Consider the following 20,280-nt stretch of genomic DNA (forward strand, 5'->3'; position numbering starts at 1 on the left):
TTTTTTTTTTTTTTTTTTTTTTTTTTTTTTTTTTTTTTTGGTGGGGTGGTCATGGGATGAAAAGAAAGTAAAAAAAATCAGAAAGAAATTGAATTCAAGACTAACTGGCATAACCTTTTCAGTGAAATTTGGAGAAAATATGTAAAAAGTTCATTTTGTATTACTTTAAAATAATGTATTAAAAAACAAAGTCTTTGCTACATATTTGAAACATTTTCACCTGCAATGATTATAGTGCAATTTATCTGAGAAAAGGGACTCCATCTACTTCCTGCAACAAAACCTGCAAATTAACACTTGGGGCCACAAGTCCTGCAGAGGGAAGTGGTGCAGCAGAAAGGGTTTCCTTTCTCCACATCAGAAGGCAAATCAGGAGATAGGATTAGGGCCCAGACCATATGATAGCCCCTGTATGGTACTGATACTGTATGTGGGGAAGGGGTGGCCCTGCCACCACCACTCGGCATGAGGGCTGGGCAGCCACAGCGCGGCAAGGGGGCCGGTAGTTCTTCCTTCCCGAACTGCAGGGAGAAGATATCAGTCTCCATGGACGAAGCAAACGTGAGAAGGCTCCTGAGGAAAAATGTATGGCTTTCCATTAGAGGGAGACATTATTCAGTCAGAAATAGAATCATTCAGGTTGGAAAAGACCTCTAAGAACATCCAGCCATTAACCTAGCTCTTCCAGGTCCACTCCTAAACCATGTTTCCAAGTGCCAGATCTACATATCTTCACAACTACTAAATACCTTCAGGGATGGTGATTCAACCATTGCCCTGGGCAGCCTATTCCAGTGCTTTAAAATCTTTTTCATGAATATCTTTTCCCTAATATTCAATCTAACACCACCACCGCCCTGCCTGGTGCAACTTGAGGCCATTTCCTCATCTTGTTTGTTACTTGGAAGAAGGAGACATGTGATCAGAGGGCTCAGTCAAATAGGAGCCAGACTCGAGAAGATTTCAGATCGTTCAGGGCTATGGCTTGGAGGCTCTGCAAAGCTTGACTTCTTTCACTGTATCACTACATCCTCTGACATAATCTGCCAGCCAAAAAAATTAACCTTTAGGTCAATCTCACAGACTTGCACAGCAGAATTGGCAGTGAAATCTATTTGGCAGCAAGAGTTCTCACAGAGAACAGTGTTTGTTACTCAGTTGGGTCCTTCACAGGTTATTTCTTTATTTACATTGATGGGAAATATACAAATGTGGCATTTTGAATTAACACATAGTTATTTTTTAGTCTTTTTTTTAGATTAGAACTAAGGGACTTGTGTGTACTTTTCTTGCTGTGTTAGTGAGAGGGATAAATGAGGCCATGCACACCTTACAGCAGTACCCCGGCAGGGTGGAGTCTTAAACAAGATTAAAAAGACACTCATAGGAGGAAAACATCAAGGAAATAGCACCATGACCAGAGAGGTTATTTTGCAATGCAAATATAAAAATGTATCAGTTTTCAATGGGGAAAAAAAAATTACTGATGAGACAATTATATTAACCATCTATTGTTGTTGTTAGGCTTTTAATTTCCCTTGTAATCTACAACTACAGTATTAATTAGGTGAATAAAAATTGATTGGATTATGCATTAGAGAACAATCCAATTTTAACTAGCTTGGGTGTGCTGTCGTTTTCTAGATGGTTTGTTATTATGGGATTGGACTGGTTGAAGATTTGTTGTTGGACATCTATTGGAAAATGCCATTCTCTAACAAAAGGGAAATTAACAATTGGCATAAGGATTAATTATGACCACTGAGTGCTAAACTGATAAAGACTTTCAGAAGCTATTTCAGCAGTAGAGATCAGGTGATGCCTCATTAATTACCCCAGACTTCAGAAAAAATATGGGAGCATAATATTTTGAAATTCCCAGGCTAATTAAAATTTTGCTTTCTTTTGCACTGTGTTATGTTTCTTTCAGGTACAGTAGTACACCCTACATTAGAACTATTGCAACTTTTAAAACAATGTGTCTTTTTCAATTGTTCATATCTTACACTGAGAGACTCAGATTTTTTTTGCATTTTATTGGTTTGCACAGCTTCTTCAGAGCTTATGTAAAGCAGTATACTACTGTGTCTGGACCTCCAATTAGTACAGTCAATTGCACCTCTGAAGAGATCTCCTTCTGATAGAACCAATCATATTTTTTCCATTGTTAAAAATCAATGATTGTGAAAAATCATAGGTCTGCCAGTATTATGACTATATTTTTGTGTGCTGTAAAACTCTAACTGAATTATACCACTGAACTCACTGACAAAGCATCAGAACAGAAATTTAGGTGTTCTCAAACAGCACTGAAACAGTGAACAGATAATATTTTGCAGAACCTTTTCTTATGAAATGCAAAATATTCATATGTATATATATATATATTAATTTCTAGATGGCTATCCTAAAGAGGAAATGATTTACAGATGGAGGAAAAACTCAGTGGAGGCTGCTGACCAGAAATCTTGGAGACTCTATCAGTTTGACTTTATGGGTCTCAGAAATACTTCAGAAATTGTGAAAACCTCTGCAGGTAAGAATGATACAAATGGTAGTGCTTTTTCTGGAAATCAAACTATTTAAAAATATTTATCCCTGTTTTGCTTTCATTCAAGTGTAAATTTATTTTAACATGTTCCAATGCTCATATTAGAACCTGTAAAATTCAGACCTCAAAAATATTGAATTTATCTTGATTTCTGATAATCTCTATACTCTTCTGGTGACTTCACAAACTTAGGAATAAATCTTTACTTGATATAGCTGTTTGCTATAGACTTGAAGTTACTGTATGATTCTCATTCCTCATTTATTAGGCCACTCCTGCATCGAATCTCTCTTCACCATAAATTAAAGGGAAAGATTTTGAGCAAAATGGTAGGTTAGTGAAATGAGACACTTTAGTACTTTAGTACTTAATCATTCAGCCAATGGTTTACTATTTTTCTTAATATTTCAAAGGCACTCTCTTTCTCAGCTGATAAATGACTTTGCTAGTGACCTTACCAATTAATTACAATTAAAATCTAATGATGCCTATTCTATTTCTTCAGAAATCTTGCTGTTTCTTATAATAACACAGTAATATAGAGGGAAAAAAAAGATGTTTAAAGAGAATACATTATTTGAACTGAATAAATTGTGGTCACACCACGTCTAAACTTTCTACATGACTGTAGTAAGCTCCATGATTACCATTTCGTAAGTCTTCTCACAGCTGCTGAGGATATCTGCTAGAAGCAACCTTCTGCTTTGCAGGTGGTGAATTTTTGAAAAAATCTGATTTTTTTTTTTTTTTTTTTTAAGGTAAGCAAAGCTAAGCAATTCTTTTGAAAACACTGTGAATAACATTAATGATAAAAAAGTTAAAAATCTGTTACACTACTGCTGTTCAGTCCTGGCCCACTCACTAACATCAGCAATGAATTCTTAGAACTGGACAGCAGTTTTTGTAATGAAGAGTCACTAAAGCTTTAGTGAAAATTTTAAGCTGGCGGTTTAGCAGAACAAAATGTTGCAACCAGAACACAGGTGAAAGTTCTCTTTTGTTATGGATACAAAGCCTTTTAATTTGCAAGTTTCTCGGGAATGCAAATTTCCCATAAATTGAATGAGGTACAAAATACCAAATCATTAAAGTATCTATGTATGTGGTTTAACCCCAGCTGGCAGCTTAACCACATGCAGCTGCTCGGTCACTTTCCCTGGTGGGATGGGGGAGAGAATTGGAAGTCTAAAAGTGAGGAAACTCATGGGTTGAGATGAAGATAGTTTAATAGGGAAAGCAAAAGCTGTGCACTCAGGCAAAGCAAAATAAGGAATTAATTCACTGCTTCCCATGGGCAGGCAGGTGTTCAGCCTTCTCCAGGAAAGCAGGGAGGTTAGATGATCTTCGAGGTCCCCTTCCAATCCAAACCATTCTATGATTCCCTGAAAAAGAATTACCAGGTCATTATTAATGTAATGACAGTGTCTTGATAAACCAATCAAACTCTTCTTCTGCCAGGACAAAAATATATTTATAGAGGTCTTATTTAAATAAGTGAATGGATAATGTGGAGCAAAGAAAAACCTATTTCCTATGTTCTTTTTAGTATGTGCCCAGTTCTTATTAAGATGAATGAGTTGGCACAATATTTTTTGTATAATTGCTATTGCTTTTGCTGTTCACCCATGTTTGTGAGTGCACAATCCAACAGCAGTGTTGAACTCAAGTTACTGGAACCACGTGATATTTCTATTCTGCTAAAGGCACCACAGTGACAGAAAGCTGTTGACAAACTGGAGCTTATGCAAATACTGAAAAAAACCCCAAACCCCAAAAAACCCTGTCAGGAGATTGTGGAAGCTAACTTAGAGGAAACAATGTAAAACGTGTGTGTCAGATTGTCATCTGATCAAGATGTCTTCTGGTGTTATTAGGTTAGAAAAATGGGTTGTGCATTTCACCGGATATCTAAGAAGAGTGTAAACAAATATATGAGAGATGTGAAAAACAAACCCCTGTGTTTGCATGTGGACCTGAGTTTGCAGAAAATAGACTATATTTTGTTACTGTATAGTTTAAGGTAATTTCAAAGGCCAGATTTACTGAATGTCAACAATATTTACTGTCAACATCAAACCCAGGCCCAAGACCTGAGAAGAAACAGGTACATTGGAAAACCTTGAGTATGCCCCATGATACAGCCTAAGGAGTCCCAAAATAGAGGGAAAGGGGCAGGACACAGTGCACCTGGGACAGTGCAATATGTCTCTGACAAAACTGGAGGTAATATTGTGACTACCTGCTGTGTCTAAATATATGTGAACAAATAGGATAAAGAGGCATCTCTACTCTGGTACATGCCTATTTACTGAAGCAAAGCGCTAGCCAAGAAGTTTGAGAATTTGGGAACCCACAAAGCTGCCGTTTCCTACTGTTTGGACAATCTGTGATAAAGAGACGTGGCAGCTGCTTCTTACAGGTGTTACATCTCCTTTACAGCCATGCCGCAGAGGGCTGCAGGTGGTCAAAAAAGAGATGCCAGGTTCTGTCATGGAAAATCTGTGGCAATTTTACACTAAAGCTGCCTGGAGAGGGAGACTGCCCTGAGGCTGCCCCTAGGAGACTATGTGTGGAGGACACACCTTGAATTCATGCTGCTCCCCAGAGAGAGCAGTTCCCACACTATGCCCTGGTCTGTCTGGGGTCCCTCTGAACCATGTGGAAGCCCATAATGGCCCCAGCAGCCTCCACCCCTCTGCAGGCTCAGGACAGAAAGGAAGAGCAGCATTGTTCAGAGTGCTGCACAGGGCATCATTCAGGCTAATAAGGTGGAATTAGGGAAAGGGAAGCAGGCTGGATACCAACAGCAGCTTTCTGACAAAAAGGTACTAAACTTCACCTCTTCCTCCCACGGGAAATTATGGGAACTACTGTTGCAGAGAGCATTTAGAAGCAGACTAGGCATAGTATAAGAAAATCTACTGCAGGGACCAGTCCTGCACTAACAAGAGATGGATTCAAAACCCTAACTTCCTTTTTGCTTCTGACTTACACCTTTCTGCTTGTTTATGACACTATTACTTCTCACTAAATTACATCTATATAATGTGAGAGCTGCTGCAGTGCTACATTCCTATGTCCAGCTTGGGGATCTCTTTTTAGCTTGTCTTAAGCCATGTTCTGAGTATAATGAAGGGAGGTCACACTGACCACATGGCAACTTGTTGCTGTTCTTCGTCATTTGCATTAAATCCTTTCTTGGTAGTCATTTTCATGACAGAGTTATTAGATTTAAGACTCGGCAGTGTTCTGCTTTTGGATTTTTTTTCGGTCTTTCCAAACCTTTTTCAGATATTTAAATAACCTTTATGTTAATCCATGATAATTTCAGAGGTACATGAGCAAGAAGCCAGCTGTCACAGAGTGTATTTCAGAAATCTAAGCAAGATGAGAAATGTCATCTTTTGCACTGAACCAGCAGTGGCTTAAATTATTGACACAGTGGTGTACTTTGCTCTTTTTTTACAATAGTCTGGCGGCCAGATAAAGTCTTCGTTGCCACCTGTAAGAAGTGTATGGCTTTCTCCTGAGATTTTTTTTTTAAATGTCATGCTAAGATACAAACACCGAAAAAAAAAACCAAAAAAACCAAAAAAACCTGTTCCGGTTTGACCAAATTTAGAAATACATCATGTGAGAGAAGGCAGGTCACAATCATCCCTCCCCCACCAGGTTTGGGAAAAAATAAGCTTTCCTCGAAGGAAAGTGAAAGAGATAAAAACTATTTATTTAACAAACACAGAGGAAAAAGATAATGATGCTAAATAATAAAACCTCTTGCTCTGCTGAGAGAAACCTGGGAAAATTTCAGAGTCCTTCGGTAGATCTCTCTATCTCCCAGCCCATCTCCAGGGCCAAGGCCTCGGTGGGAAGTCCTCCCATGTATCCTGATGTTGAAACAGTCCAGCAGAGAGAAAAGGAAAAAAACAAAGTCCCGGAAAACAAAAGTTCAACTCTCCAAAGGAAAAGGAGCTGAGGGATAAAAAACTGCTGAAAGCTGGCTGGAAAAAAAAGCCAGCCGGGTGCTTCCCTCCCTTCTCACCCTCCTGCTGCAGCTGAAAAAAAAGTCGCTATCTCTGTGTGACCTTGAACAAGCTGCAAACTGCTTTGAAAAAGTTTTGCTCAGTTTTTCCTTCCCCCTCTCAGGCTCAGTTTAAAGGCATAGAAAGGCACAAAAATTAATTTCTGGCCATAGGGCAGCAATATGGGATACACATCATAAAGTCACCCCAAGACAAACACAAAAACCAAAACCAAAACCAAAACCAAAACCAAAACCAAACCCAAAACAAACAAAAAAACAAAACAAAAAGCTTACTGCAAATGGTGATTGCATGCAATAAACAGCAGAAATCACTGTGGTGGTGGTATGATCATGATCCTTTACCTGAAACGCTGAGAAGTTTCTCACTGTCAGGTGATACCAAATTAATTCACCAGTACTGAAAAATTCCCCTGTTGCCCACTGGCAAGATACTCAGATACTATAGCAAGAGCACTTCTCTTGCTACAATGTCAAATAAGGCTGACAAAGCTAATTAAAGTAGAGGGAACACAAAGCCACCTGTGAAAAGAAAGGACAAACTGCATGTACAGAAAAAATGCGTAGATTTTAAAACTGCAAGTCAGCCAATGGAAAGGTGACCAGGACAACAGGAGAGAGAAGAATGCCATCTTTAAAAGCACTCTGTGTGTTTGTAGTAAACTTCAGGTTTCTGAGTCCTAAGACTCAGAAATGAGACATTCCAAATACCCTTGAGGGGAGTGGCAGGATGGGGCACAAGAGGGGAACAAAAACAAAGACAAGAAAAACCCACAACAGAATCCTGAAGGACTCCACAATTAAAGCTCATGCAGTGAGTTGTACTGTTGCTTGCACTTTTCTGCTGACATCTCCCTCAGAAAGTCCATTCATTCTTTTTAAACCCCTTCTTTTCTCACACTGTTAGATAAATACAAAAACATTGTAGCTATTGAATCTTATTTTTATATACTTAAAAACTTCTTTGCATCATACAAGTATTGTTTGTGTTCTTCCTCTGACACTGATTGTGCCATAATCAAATCTCTCCTGATGGGAGAGAGTTTTTAAAGTCCTTGCCAGGAGTTCCAGAGACAAACAGGGACTCTCAGCCTTCGCTGCTTCTAGATAGTTGTTTATCAAGTCTTATCAGAGAAAAAGAGTCACTAGCATGATCCAGACATAGCACAAAGCAGAGAATGCAGGAGAAACTGAATTATCAAGATTTACACAGCCTTTTAAAGGTAAATCAACCAATGGTTACTAAAAACGTACATTATTTTTGCTTTTCTACCAATTATTTAGTAACACAGCCAGGAACTGTGGAATTCTTTATCCAATCATCCCAAACGACTTTTACTGCAGAATATGGAGCAGTAGAAGAAGAAGAAGGAGGTTTGGAGAACAACAACAATCCTCCATTTTGATGTTTTTTGCTTTTATCTATTTACTACATTAGCAAACCCAAAACCTCTAAATTTTTCACCCTGTGACAATCTTACATAGTATTCTATCACCTAATTTACACTAGTTTAGTTTCTAGTTCTTTTCTAATAGTAGGCAGTTTTTTCCACGGACAGAGGTCAAAAGCTGTATTGTTCAGGGGGTTGAAACCCCTCAAAACAGGTGGAGAAATATTCTCAGCACTCTGGGTTCCTACATTCCTCAGATCCTTTTAGCCTGAGAGATTTTTGCAGTTCAAAGGGCCTTTGCATAACTAAGTTCCACATAATTCATCAGAAATAGAAAATACCAATAAAAGCACCCTATTAAAAAAAATTAATAGCTGATTATTATATAATAACATATATAATTTCTAATTCTATTATTATAAAAATATAATGATAATTATATATAGTGCAAATTATATATATAGAACCAGACAGAAAGCACCATTTCGTACATTCTGAATTATTCCAAGCATCAATACTCAAACCCAATAAATAGCCATAACAACTGCCATAGGAAGGTACAACTTTGTTCACATACCATGGATCGGTGATGATTAGTGGAGTCTGCCTATCATAAAACTTCTAAATCGTGCTTTATGTTTTGAAATTGCTGTTTCATAAAGTACTTCAGCTTAAAAGATGCTCTCAGCTGCATCACAGGGCTGCAAACCAAGGTTGATCTCTGTCACAGACTTAGATAAAGCTCTTTTGGGCCATGCCAATAACAACACCAGTTAAAGCACGTATTCTTTTGCAGCATACTCAGTAAATGATAAGTACAAAACTACTACAGAACAAAACAAAGCAAACTTGTCTTTCAAGAAAATGCAAGGATCTATATACAAATATAGCTACTGGAAGAGGAAGGAAGGAACAGGCATATTTTCACAGGGATGCCAAATTTCAGTAGGAGAGCCCCCATCAAGTCAGATGTGTTCTTGCAGCACAGAACACCAGCTATATCCTGGGCTCCATCAAAAGCAGCATGACCAGCATGTTGGGTGCGGTGGTTCTGCCCCTCTACTCCACTCCAGTGAGAAGCCTATACATGGAATATTGGGTCCTGCACTGGGGCCCTCAGCATAATAAGGACATGGACCTGTTGGAATGAGTCCAGAGGAGGGTCATGAAGATGATCAGAGGGATGGAGCTTCTCTTCTCCAAGCTGAGAGGGTTCAGCCTGGAGAAGAGAAGGCTCCAGGGAGACCTTCTAGCAGCCATGCAGTGCTGAAACAGGGATGATAAGAGAGTTGAAGAGGGACTTTTCACAAAGGCCTGTAGTGACAGAACAAGGGGAGATGGCTTCAAACTGAAAGAGAGTAGGTTTAGACTAGATATTAGGAAGAAATTCTTTACTGGACAGGCACTGGAACAGGTTTCCCAGAGAAGCTGTGGATGTCCCATCCCTGGAAGTGGTCAAGGTCAGACTGAATGGGGCTTTGAGCAGTCTGGCCTAGTGGAAGGTGTCCATACCCATGGTACAAGGCATGATACTAGATGATCTTTAAGGTCCCTTCTAACCCAAACTGTTCTGTGACTGATTCTGTGGGTGAATCTGAGACTGACATTAGCTGACGCTCTTTGTCTGAAGTGAACACACTCCCAGAGATTTATCCAGAGGAAATGGTGCTCATGACTAGCTCTTCTACTAGGTGAGCAAAGAACAGCTGACTTGAGAAAGCATTTAAAAATGGTCACCTTTGCTTACTATTTACTGTCAAATGCTCCCAGATCACTCAGTTGTAGGCACAGAGAGCCCACAAAAATTATCCACACAAGGTGAGCCAGGTTGACCAGTGCCAGTCCAGGCCTAGGCAGCCATCCAGTCGTCACCCCATAGGTCCACACTGATAGGGCAGGACCACCACCCATCCCAACCATCAGACTGGCAAGGAAAGGCCAGGGTCAGCAGCAGGCAGCTGAACCCCTCAGCTGGAGGAAGAGATCGCAAGAGGGGTGTCAAAGAAGGATGGTCAGAAGCTTATCAAAGCAGCTGGAGCCTGTTGGTGCACTTATGGTCTTGACAATGAGTGGAAAAAAATGCACAAGATGCCATGGTGACTGAATGTGATTGCGCCCATGCATACTTATTTTTAATGATCTGATTCAGTCACAACCTCATGTGCCAGCTAACTCATCTGAAGATATTTATTTAATGAATATCTATAAAACTTATGGGTTTTAAAGTCATTGACATTTTTAATGTCCCACTGAGTCCTGACGACACATCAGAGAGCTCTGTCATCTCTGTTCTTCCCAGGACAAATGTGAATTTGAGGATTTTTTTCCTCAAACGCTAAATTCATTGGGAACAAGAAGACACTACCTCAGCTGACTGTGCTGCACAGACTTTCTTTAACCAGATGACATCCTGAAGCAGACAGGTGGAGACTCAGAAAAATACAATACACCATTTTAAAATAGTCTATTTTCACTTATGTGGCATTGCGTCTCATTGGAGCTTTGCCTCTTTCCCAATGTCACATTGTCCTGGTTCCAGCCAGGACAGGGTTAATTTTTTGCAGTGGCCAGGAGGGATATGGCCAGGATATGGGTATTATTCTATACTGCCTTCATTGGGAGTAGAGGGAAAGGGATTCCAATAAGATCCAGAATGTTTATACAGTTTAGGATTACTTTGTGTGTGGCACCAAATATACACCTGGATTTGAGATGACTCTCATTCTTTGGCTGCTTTCAGAGGAACAGAATAGTACTGTCTTATGCCTCGGCAGTCATCTCTGGAATGAGGGAATATCGTAGGACTTAACTTTCTGACAGTAAATATCAAATTGTCTGAAAAGAGAAAATTAGCCTGGTTATAAGAAGATTTAGCAATAATCTTTTTGTGACAGTTTTTATCTCTAATACAGTATTTGGAATAAACCAAATCCCTTTTTAGCAGAGAAATCAACAGTATTGACTTTTAAAAGATATTCATTTACATGTCAAACAGCAATCAATCCGAGTGAATATTTTGAAGATTTTGAATTTTTTCTAAGAGAAACTTAAATTTTTATTTTTAACAGTAATTCATACAATAGTCTGATAACTTTGTCATTAGCTACTCAGATTAGAAATGTAATAAATAAATAAAAAGATCATTACTAATAATACTTCGAGTCTATTAAAGTGTTTTCCTATGTTGCTTGCAAGTTTGACTGACATTTATGGGAATCAAAACTTTGATATTGCCCTGAAAATCCAGTACTTGCCCATCTTGTTACAAAATTGTCTCATAAAGCTCATAGTAAGACATCTTCTGAAGAGAGTGATTTATAACTGCACCAATAGCCTACTGAAGTTAATGGAACTTTTACCTGGTGCTGGCCTGGGATCAGTTCCTGAAATGTAGAAGCTTGAAACTGTATATTTAATGTGAGTAATTCTTTAGTCACTAGAAACTAGAGAAAGCTCAGCTAATAAGGGTAAGTATAACATGCTCTAAAAACACCTTCCATCTTCTGTTCACAAATAGTACACCAGATAAGTAGAATAAGAGGAGCAGAGAGAATATTACTCCTCTCCATACTTTGTAAATTCAGCAGAACTGCATATATAACTGGCTTCATTCTTATGCTTTGCTTTGCAGAGACAAATGCTTAGTGTCCTTTGTATAGGTTCTACCATGGCAAATGGTGAAGGATAAGTAATAGGAAGTGATTTTACTTAGTAGTAAAGGCAAAAGTAGAACAAAAAATAGGCAGTGGGACACTTGGAGGCAAGTCTTCACCTGCATTTTTTCTGAAGGGAAAATTTTGGTAGGAAGTGATTTTTCCCTAAAAAAACCATCCAGTTGTCCTCATTAAAGGACCTCAAGTTGTCGTTTTTAAAGACTTCCATACTGTATGGAAAAAACCACACAGTCTTTTTTCCATTATGTTTTTCTTCAGCTGATGTTTTTATCTGATCATCCATATTTCGGGATATTTTGTATGTGTCTGACTTTAAGCATTAAGGTTCCTTAATTAGTGTCCTCATTCACACATCAAGTGACAATGCTGTATTTGTTCCTCCTCTGTGTGCATGGAGTCCTAATCTCCTGCTCCCTTCTGCTGGAGCTACATAATTTTCTATTCTGGGATAGTTCACCAGGACAGGTAGACAACAAGGTTGACTCTGTTCTCCAGTAACTATAACCCAGACCTTGGGGTTTTAACCTGCGCTCTCCTCTGAGCTTGAAAGAGTGATTGAATATTTAATAGCAGTGTGAAGAACTAAGTAAACCCCTTACAGAATTTAGCACAAAGGCTAGCCAAGTCACTCAAGACATAGGGACTTTGGTCTCACATATCCTTGTGCTTTTACCAGTAGATCACAAAGTAAAAAACAAAAGACTGGAATTGCTTCCATGTTTTGCTTGGAAAAAAATTTGGTTCCTTACTTCTAAAGAACAGAGTTGTGAATTCTATATAGCAACAGAGGCCTTCCTGATAGCAGTCACTTCTCATCTGCATTTTTCCTACCCATGATGACACCATGGTAAGCTGATAGCTTTTAGGGATTTATTCTGTGATTTCCAGCTCCCTCACTTGCTGCTTTCTGCAGTCATGGCAAAATTTGTTCTGGGAGAATAATTGTGTGGCCAGACATTGCCACATAAGAAGCCACACTGCCATTTGTATGATACCTTTAGAAGTGAAACCTTTGACCTGCTGGACTATGTTTATAAAGGCAGTAACGGGCTGTCATGGTGGCTAAAGCAGTAGGGAGAGAGGGAAGTATTTCTATGGAAAAGACACCATTACTGCAGTCAGAAGGGCTTTACAAGTGTCTTTAATACACAAAATACAAAACAGAATTGGATCAGTAAGTTGACTTCTAATTAGGTGCACAATGTAGACAGAATATTTTGACTCAAACTGTGAAACATCTCTTGACCTGCAATGCAGATTGATGATACAATTTCTGTTATTAATATCACTTTGATGGGGGTGGAAATATTATATAAGAACTGAATTTATTCAGCTGAGAACAACCTTCTAGACTTGCTGTTCCAGCACCTCTGGCTTTTATTCCTACTTCTCTGTCATCACACTGCTGTATTGGTGATTTATTGTTGGCTAAATCAAAAGCTTTATACTAATGCAAACTGTGAAGGTTTGGCCTTTGGCCAGGGTCGCACAGTAGCTACAATGTTATCTAAAAGTCTTTCAGAAGCAGAAATTGTACTTAATTTAAAACTCACAGTATTGCAGAGGATATCTTATATTTTATTAACTTCTGAATCTATAAATTTAATCAAAATTTTAAGATACAGAGAGTATGGAAGAGCTATTTACATGCCGCAGAAAGGTGCTAAGTGTCTTTTTAGATTTTAATTTCCCATAAACTAGCAAAAATTGCAATGCAGACTAGTTACTTGCTAGCAAGATCTCTCTAAATTTAGCCTTTACTCCTTCACATCAGGCTCATGTTTCCAGATATATTTCATAGGGCTATGGAAGCTCTTTCCTTTAGGACCCTTTTCTGCAGCTAATATTCACAACATTCAGGTCTTGTTCATAACAGCTCCATTTCAGTCAACACCTTCTGCTTCATAGTTACACTGGCAAGAGCCAAAATCTCTTCTATAATTAGTTGCCTGATGCTGGATTTATCCACTGTCTACTGAAGCCAACATTCATCTTACCTTTATCTGCCAGAAAGTCTGGCACATATGAGCTGTGCTGTCAGATAGCTAAGGAAATGGCACAGTACAAAAATAAGCCTTCAGAAAGTTTCCAAACCTTCCAGCAAATACAGCTAAAGTGGTGATATGAGGCAACCTGAGAGCATCCCGGGTATGTAAGTAAGCCTGCCATGTCAAGGACTGCCACAGCATCCCATAGAAGACCAGGGGTGAATCCTTGGCACTTGTGTGTGGCCATTTGGCAGTGACAAAACCCTCACCGGAACCAGTCATGATGCATTACAGTGTTTACAGGATACTTTTGACAGAAGACACTAAAAAGACTTTTGCTCATTACATCAGAAAAAGTTAATCACAGTCAGCTTGGGACAAACTGAAGGTGTGGAGCAGAGTTCCATTGCAGTGACATATATAGTCCCAAGAGTACAGGAAAGTGGCATTAGGACAAAATACTCAAGTGACTTATCCTAAGATCTGTCAATGTCCTTGTGCTTCTGAAAAGATAAATGCTCTTGAATACACTGCCTTCTCGAATGAGCCTTGTAAGTGAATCTGTTTAGTGTTTTAGACTATCTATAAAACAGTGAGGAACTATAATAGTAGACAATATCCTTATATAGGATAATTCTACATGATAATGGGGTATTTCCTTGTCAAGCTTTCTTTCGAAACCTTTTGGTCTTTCTCAGAAATTACAATCTTGTATTTATCCTCAGTGGAGAGGAAAACTAAAATTTTCGTTCTGACATGACCCCTAAAGACTGGTGTTTGAAAGACTACATTTAGCTATTCTGAAGATCTGTACATTGCTCCCTGATGCAAGACAATTAGAACATATTATTTTTCTTTACCTGAAACAATCCACAGCTACTTCTCTTCTAATTGTTTTAAGCATCTGCAACTGCAGTAGGTTCACTTTTAGGTTGTACTAATCTTTCAAGTCTGTGTTGGACCTGGGGACACGCTGCTCCAGCTTCCCCTCCCCATGCCCAAACAAAACAGAGCATGGTGCTATACCAACGGAGAACAGTTTATTTTTAGATAATATACAGATTTTCATCTGAGAAGTACAGAACCTCCACCCACATTCTAATTCAAGTCAGTATCACACTTAATTGCAAACCTCTTATAGGTAGGAGCAGTTAGAGTGAAAAAAAATCTGAAGCTCTTTCTGCTCTTCATATCCATAGCTTCAGGCATGTCCTTTGCATGCTATAAACAGAGTGCCAAATTGTTCCTTCAGTAATATTGATTCAAAATAGAAATTGTCTTAGAGTAATGAAGTACAAGTATCATAGAATTGCAAAGCAGTCTGAAGAGAGGAAAGAATATGCATCTAGTTTATTGTTCACTGGATGCAGGTTGCTATGAAACACATAAAGATCTTAAAGGTTAAAGGAATTGAAATTCTCATGCATCTTCCTACTGTAGTCAGACACTTGACAAAATAACGCAACTCTTTAAGCAAAGATGAAGCAAAACACGCAGATCATAGTTTTAGCACACTTGGTCTATTTTGGTTAGAATTTTTCTCTGTCTGGTTAATTTTTTAAATAAGGATACATTCCAGAAAAAAAAAACCCCAAACAGTTAAATATATGTCTATTAATATAAAACATAGATTTAAATGTCTGTTTTAGTAATACCAATTTACACACTCCCATTCCAAACTCTCTATTTCATCCTTATTCTTCTGTTCCTCCCCAAGAGAGGATATGTCTGTTTGCTTTTCTAAATGCTTCATTGAAAAGGAAGAAAACGTGGTAAATATTGTCTGTGTTAACACAAGAGATAAAGAGAGAACCATATTGAAATGTGAAAAAATTTTGTTCCAGCTTGCTCTTATTTAAATGAATAGACAGAGTTCTTTCTAAGGACACATGCTGAGCATCATGTCTGAAAAAGAACAAATCCTTGAATAGGTTTCACGGTGCCTGTAAGGATCCTCTCAGCAAACTCTGAACTTCAGGTCACCTCTGGCTAACACTCATGGAATTAATTGATGTTTTTTATAACTCAAGCTGTCTCCAGAATGTGTCTGCTCATGGGACAGGAACCATTAAAAACTTCTATGGAACAAATTTGGACTATCTTTACTGCTTGAAGTCGCCAGACACACTGAGGCAGGGAGACTGTATCGCGTGGTGAGATCATTCCCTTTGCAATGAAATGAATCCTTGAAGAGTACTGTCAATACTAGGCTGATGAAAGCTCCCTCCATCACCCTCAGGCAGCACTAGCAAGGGTGCAAAGCTGACCTTTAGCATCCTCTAACAGCACATAAAGCAGCTGGAAGGTGTTCTGGTCTTGACATTCTACACTGTCACTTACAGGTGTAGAAATTTTGGGTTTAGCCATATCTTCTGAGATAACAAAAGCCATTTTAACTCAGCTGTAGCCTCAGAATTCATTTCAGGCCAAAGTACATTGCAAATGGTGCTTAATCCCATTCTCTAATATCATGTGTTTAAAAATCAGATCCATGGTGATATGTAAAGAGAACAGTATTGCAGGATGCTAATAAATACTCTATCATCTAGGAAGGGATTATTCCTTAAAACACAATACAAAGTTTTCCTATTGTCACAATCTTAAAATAAAACTGCACTTTAATTGGATTTTTTTTTTTTATGGCAGATAAATCTTCTTAGGCCAGGGGAACTCCATAGAAGTCCAAGAATCGTAGCAAACAATACATTTATTATTGCTTCTGGTTTTGGTAACTTTCAACTGCCTCTGATATTGAACTACCAATATGCCCTTTTTTTACACTATACTCAAAATCGTTGATAAAATATGAGCACTGCTGACATCTAATCTCAGTTGTTTGAAGGAAAAAATTTACTCTTGTAGTTTTATCAGAGATTGAACCAGCGACAATGTCCTGAAACAGTTTCAGTCCCACTAATACTGCATTAGGCATTGCATTATAAGGTAACTTGTGACCTTTTTTTTTGCCGTTCCTAAATTCATACATAAATGCCCGTTTTTCTCCACTTCTTGCCAAAGTTTTTAACAAATTGACAAGAAAAAAATCTGATTTCAAGTGTTGCAAATTGTGGAAGTAATAGTTTCTTGAAGAATGCTGTGAACATAACTTTGAACACTTAAGGATGAATTGCTGACAAAAAATAGAACTTTGAAGACCACAGCCCCCAATTTTCTTGAGGTAATCTCTCTTTGGCTGCAAGATTCTTGTACAACCCTATAATTGGTATTAGGAAGTGTTTTGTTAGTACTCATACTGGCTCAGAAAAAAAATAGACAGAAAATTTATTTATTGTCTGCTTATTGTAAAAGCTTCAAGCTGATCCCATAGAGTAGATGTGAGATGCTGTTATTTTCAGCTTTTCTTCAGAAAGCTACTGTGAAAGGCAGTGAAAATGAAGTAACTTTAACACTATGTATTTCAAAAAACACCTTCATCTTATATTATCTTTTTTGAATTTCTGCAAGTAAAGAAGGACATAAGTAATTCCGGAGTTGAATTGAGTAAGAAAATGAAAATAATATTGTTGAAGGTTTTTTTAATTGAATCCATGCTTTTGATTCATGCTTTTGAAGATTTATGAATCATTCAGTACATTAAAAACTGGGCTTATTGGTTTTGTTACTTTGGTTTTGCTTTGTTCTGAAATTTTTTATTTTCCTATTTAGGAAAGCTGACAGCCAGTTAAAGCACAGTGCCATTGTGGTCAATATATCACAAAAGAATTTTTTATAATTGTATTGACAAATTATTTATTGAAAGTACTCAACAAATACGAAGTAAATAAGAGCAAATCCATTTGGCAATACTCAAAGACATTCTTAGAATGTTATATTAATCAAATAGGGGATGAAGTGTTTTTCAGTCCATCACATTTCTTAATTACAATTTAAAACTTTTAATCATGGGATGGGATTGAACTGTTCATGCCTTCTGGTATTGGGTCAAACCACCTAAGACACACTGTGAATAGAGGCAATCACTTATAATCTCACTATGCTGGTTTAGATGTGGTCAAAAATCTCTGCTTTGACCAGTTTTATGCCAATTTGACTCAAACATGTCAAATTCAGCTTGCCTTTCCACACCTACCTGTCAGGCCCCTTTGCTTGTCTCTATTTTTCCTTCCCACTTCTTTGTTCCAAAGACCATTTTCTCTTAGCACTACTGTCCTTCCTTCCATGCCAGTTTGGGGCTTTGCTTTTACTATCCTTTGAACACATGCTTGAATAAGACCTTCTCTGACCTTTCGCCACAGCCCTCCTGCCTTGCTCTTGGCTATTGTGCTTTCTTTTCAGCACAGACATTGCCATTCTTTCCCTGCCCAGGGGCGTGACACCATCACCTAACAAGGGTCATGCTGCACATTCTCCTGCCTCAAATCTCTCCTGCCACCCTTCAAAATGGACCAGAACACAAGCAGCGGGTTTGACAGAGCTCTAGACTATTCAATCTCCCTCACTGGCAACACATCATTGTGGCTGTATTTCAACTTTTCTACACAGTCGCACATGTAGATCCAGGGAGCGGGAGCAATGCAGAACCAGGGCTCTAAGAAAGGTCTCAAATAAACATCATTAGTAAACTACCATTAGTGTTTGGAATGAGGAGTCATATGAGGATGCAAAAGTAGTTCTGGAATGCAACAGAAATTAATCAATTATGTATCTAATGTTTCTGTTTACAAAAATCTAATTCTACTACTCTAAGGAGCAAGATGGAATCACGGATACTTAGCAGGTGTTTGTGAGAGCAAGGACAATTGGAGAGATTGGGTAAATTCCCAGGAATCAAGTCACTGTAAAAGTTAACTTAGTTCAGCATTTCAGACTGTCCTCTCCTTTACGTCCATCCGCATGGTAATGCCAACCAAAAGCCTCAGGAATAAGAGATGTCACTTTTTTAATCACATAGTTGGCTGTTGTTTCTCCGGACATAGTCTGCTCCCACTCTGCTGACAGCAGAGTGATGGCAGTCCAGCTTCAAACTGAGACACAGCTCTCTTTCCATACTTGGTAGTATATTTCCCTTGCCTATCTGCTGCAACAAATAAGGGTGAAGATCAGCATGGATCTTCACAAATGTTGCCTTTTCCTCCCTGAATTTCGTCGTGCTCTGGGTGGTTTTCTTCCCATGTATTGCAGCATGGCATTTCACTTCCTTTATGACTAGACTGACTCCCACCTCCACAGAATTCCCTGCTCTGTGCAACATCCATGGTACATTGGACCATCATGCTTTCTTGGGTCACACATGAGCCACAAAGAAACTTAAAATGCTTTTATCAACACTTCAACTGCAAGCATGAATGATGTTGCTTATGGTTGTGTGACATGTATATGCAGTGCAGGAAATAAAGGATGTCACTCTGGCAGTGGCACTTAACCTGGTAGTGGCGTGGCAGTCTATTAGACTGCTTCTGTTTTGAAGTCACAGTCTCAAGGCCATCTCTCATCTGCTTTTCTCCCTCCACCTTGGGTTGATTCTACAGTGCAGAAAGCTGTTAATGTAATGATTTATCAAACCACAGCACATAGAATGTCTTAGGCCCATTTTAGATTCACAGCGATTTTTTATGTTAAGGAAAACAGTTCAGTGGCTTTTGCACTAGAGGAAATGCAAAAGTACAGGATTGTACTAACTCTGAAAGGATTTATAGGCATGGACAAAGAAATTCAATAAGCCTGATTCCCTCTACCTTAGAGAGAGTTTCTGCTGTAAAAGGAAAAGGGAGACAAAAGCAGAACAAAGTAAATATAGCACAGGATGATGCAACGTTCAACAAAGTGAGAAGCAAAGGTGAAATGACTTGCCCACAAATGCAAGTATTCAACAAAGCTGGAAACTGACTCTAGCTTTAGTGATCCATTTTTTGTACCAGGTTTCTCCTGAAAGCAGTCAGAAGACATCCTAGTGGGGAGTTAAGATTCAGGGTGGTATTATGCATCATGAAAGGCTTTCTCTTTGTCTTATTAACCTTTCTTTCCCTGTTCCCCACCACTTCATATTATGAGACCTCCAGTTAAATAACACTGGGTATTTAAACCACTTTCTATCAAAAGAGAAAAATAAAACTGAACTTTTAGAGGGTTTTTGTCCTCCTCTCTTTTTTGGCTGTTTCTTTTTTCACTTTTAGTTTGGCTTCTTTTTCTTCTGACAATACTAATTTTTCATGCTGTCAATTCAGTTTGGAGAACTACTTAAGAGTTAGATTTTCTTCTATGTTCGGACTACTCGTAGGGACCTCCTTGGAATGGGATCTATGGGTATGTTATATTGGACTGCTGGAATCAGGAAACCAAAAAGAAAGAGATGTTTGGTCTTCCCTTGAATTTAATGTGGTAAATTCCATCAGTTTAAATGGGATGTAAAAATAACAGCCAATCAGTATGCACTATTTAAAATTATTTTACCAAAGTTTACATGACTTAATAAAAAGGCAAGAGAACATTCTTATTATGTAGGGTTTAAGAGTACTGATTTCCTACTATAGGTGTATTTATGTAATTTTTTACTTCAAAAAGGGAACATTAAATTATCTGCACAACTGGGGACTGAAGGAAGAAAAGGGAGAGGAAAGGTTTAGTTGTTCAGCTGCAATATAAAAACTTTGAGATTTGCATTTAGTTCTAATTA

General features: G+C 38.4%; 1 protein-coding gene across 2 annotated transcripts in view; it reads left to right on the top strand.

Moving 5' to 3' along the window:
- GABRG3 (gamma-aminobutyric acid type A receptor subunit gamma3) overlaps positions 1-20,280 on the top strand; it is a 309,864-nt gene that overhangs the window by 250,849 nt on the left and 38,735 nt on the right. For both annotated transcript variants that reach the window (XM_042041158.1, XM_042041165.1), the window contains exon 6: positions 2,399-2,536. In XM_042041158.1, coding sequence (XP_041897092.1) covers positions 2,399-2,536 — 138 coding nt within the window. The remainder of the gene's footprint in view (positions 1-2,398; positions 2,537-20,280) is intronic.

Source organism: Corvus kubaryi, unplaced genomic scaffold (assembly GCF_017639235.1).
Source record: "Corvus kubaryi isolate FWS band 111438036 unplaced genomic scaffold, C.kubaryi_AGA036_p1.0 133, whole genome shotgun sequence".
Taxonomy (NCBI): domain Eukaryota; kingdom Metazoa; phylum Chordata; class Aves; order Passeriformes; family Corvidae; genus Corvus; species Corvus kubaryi.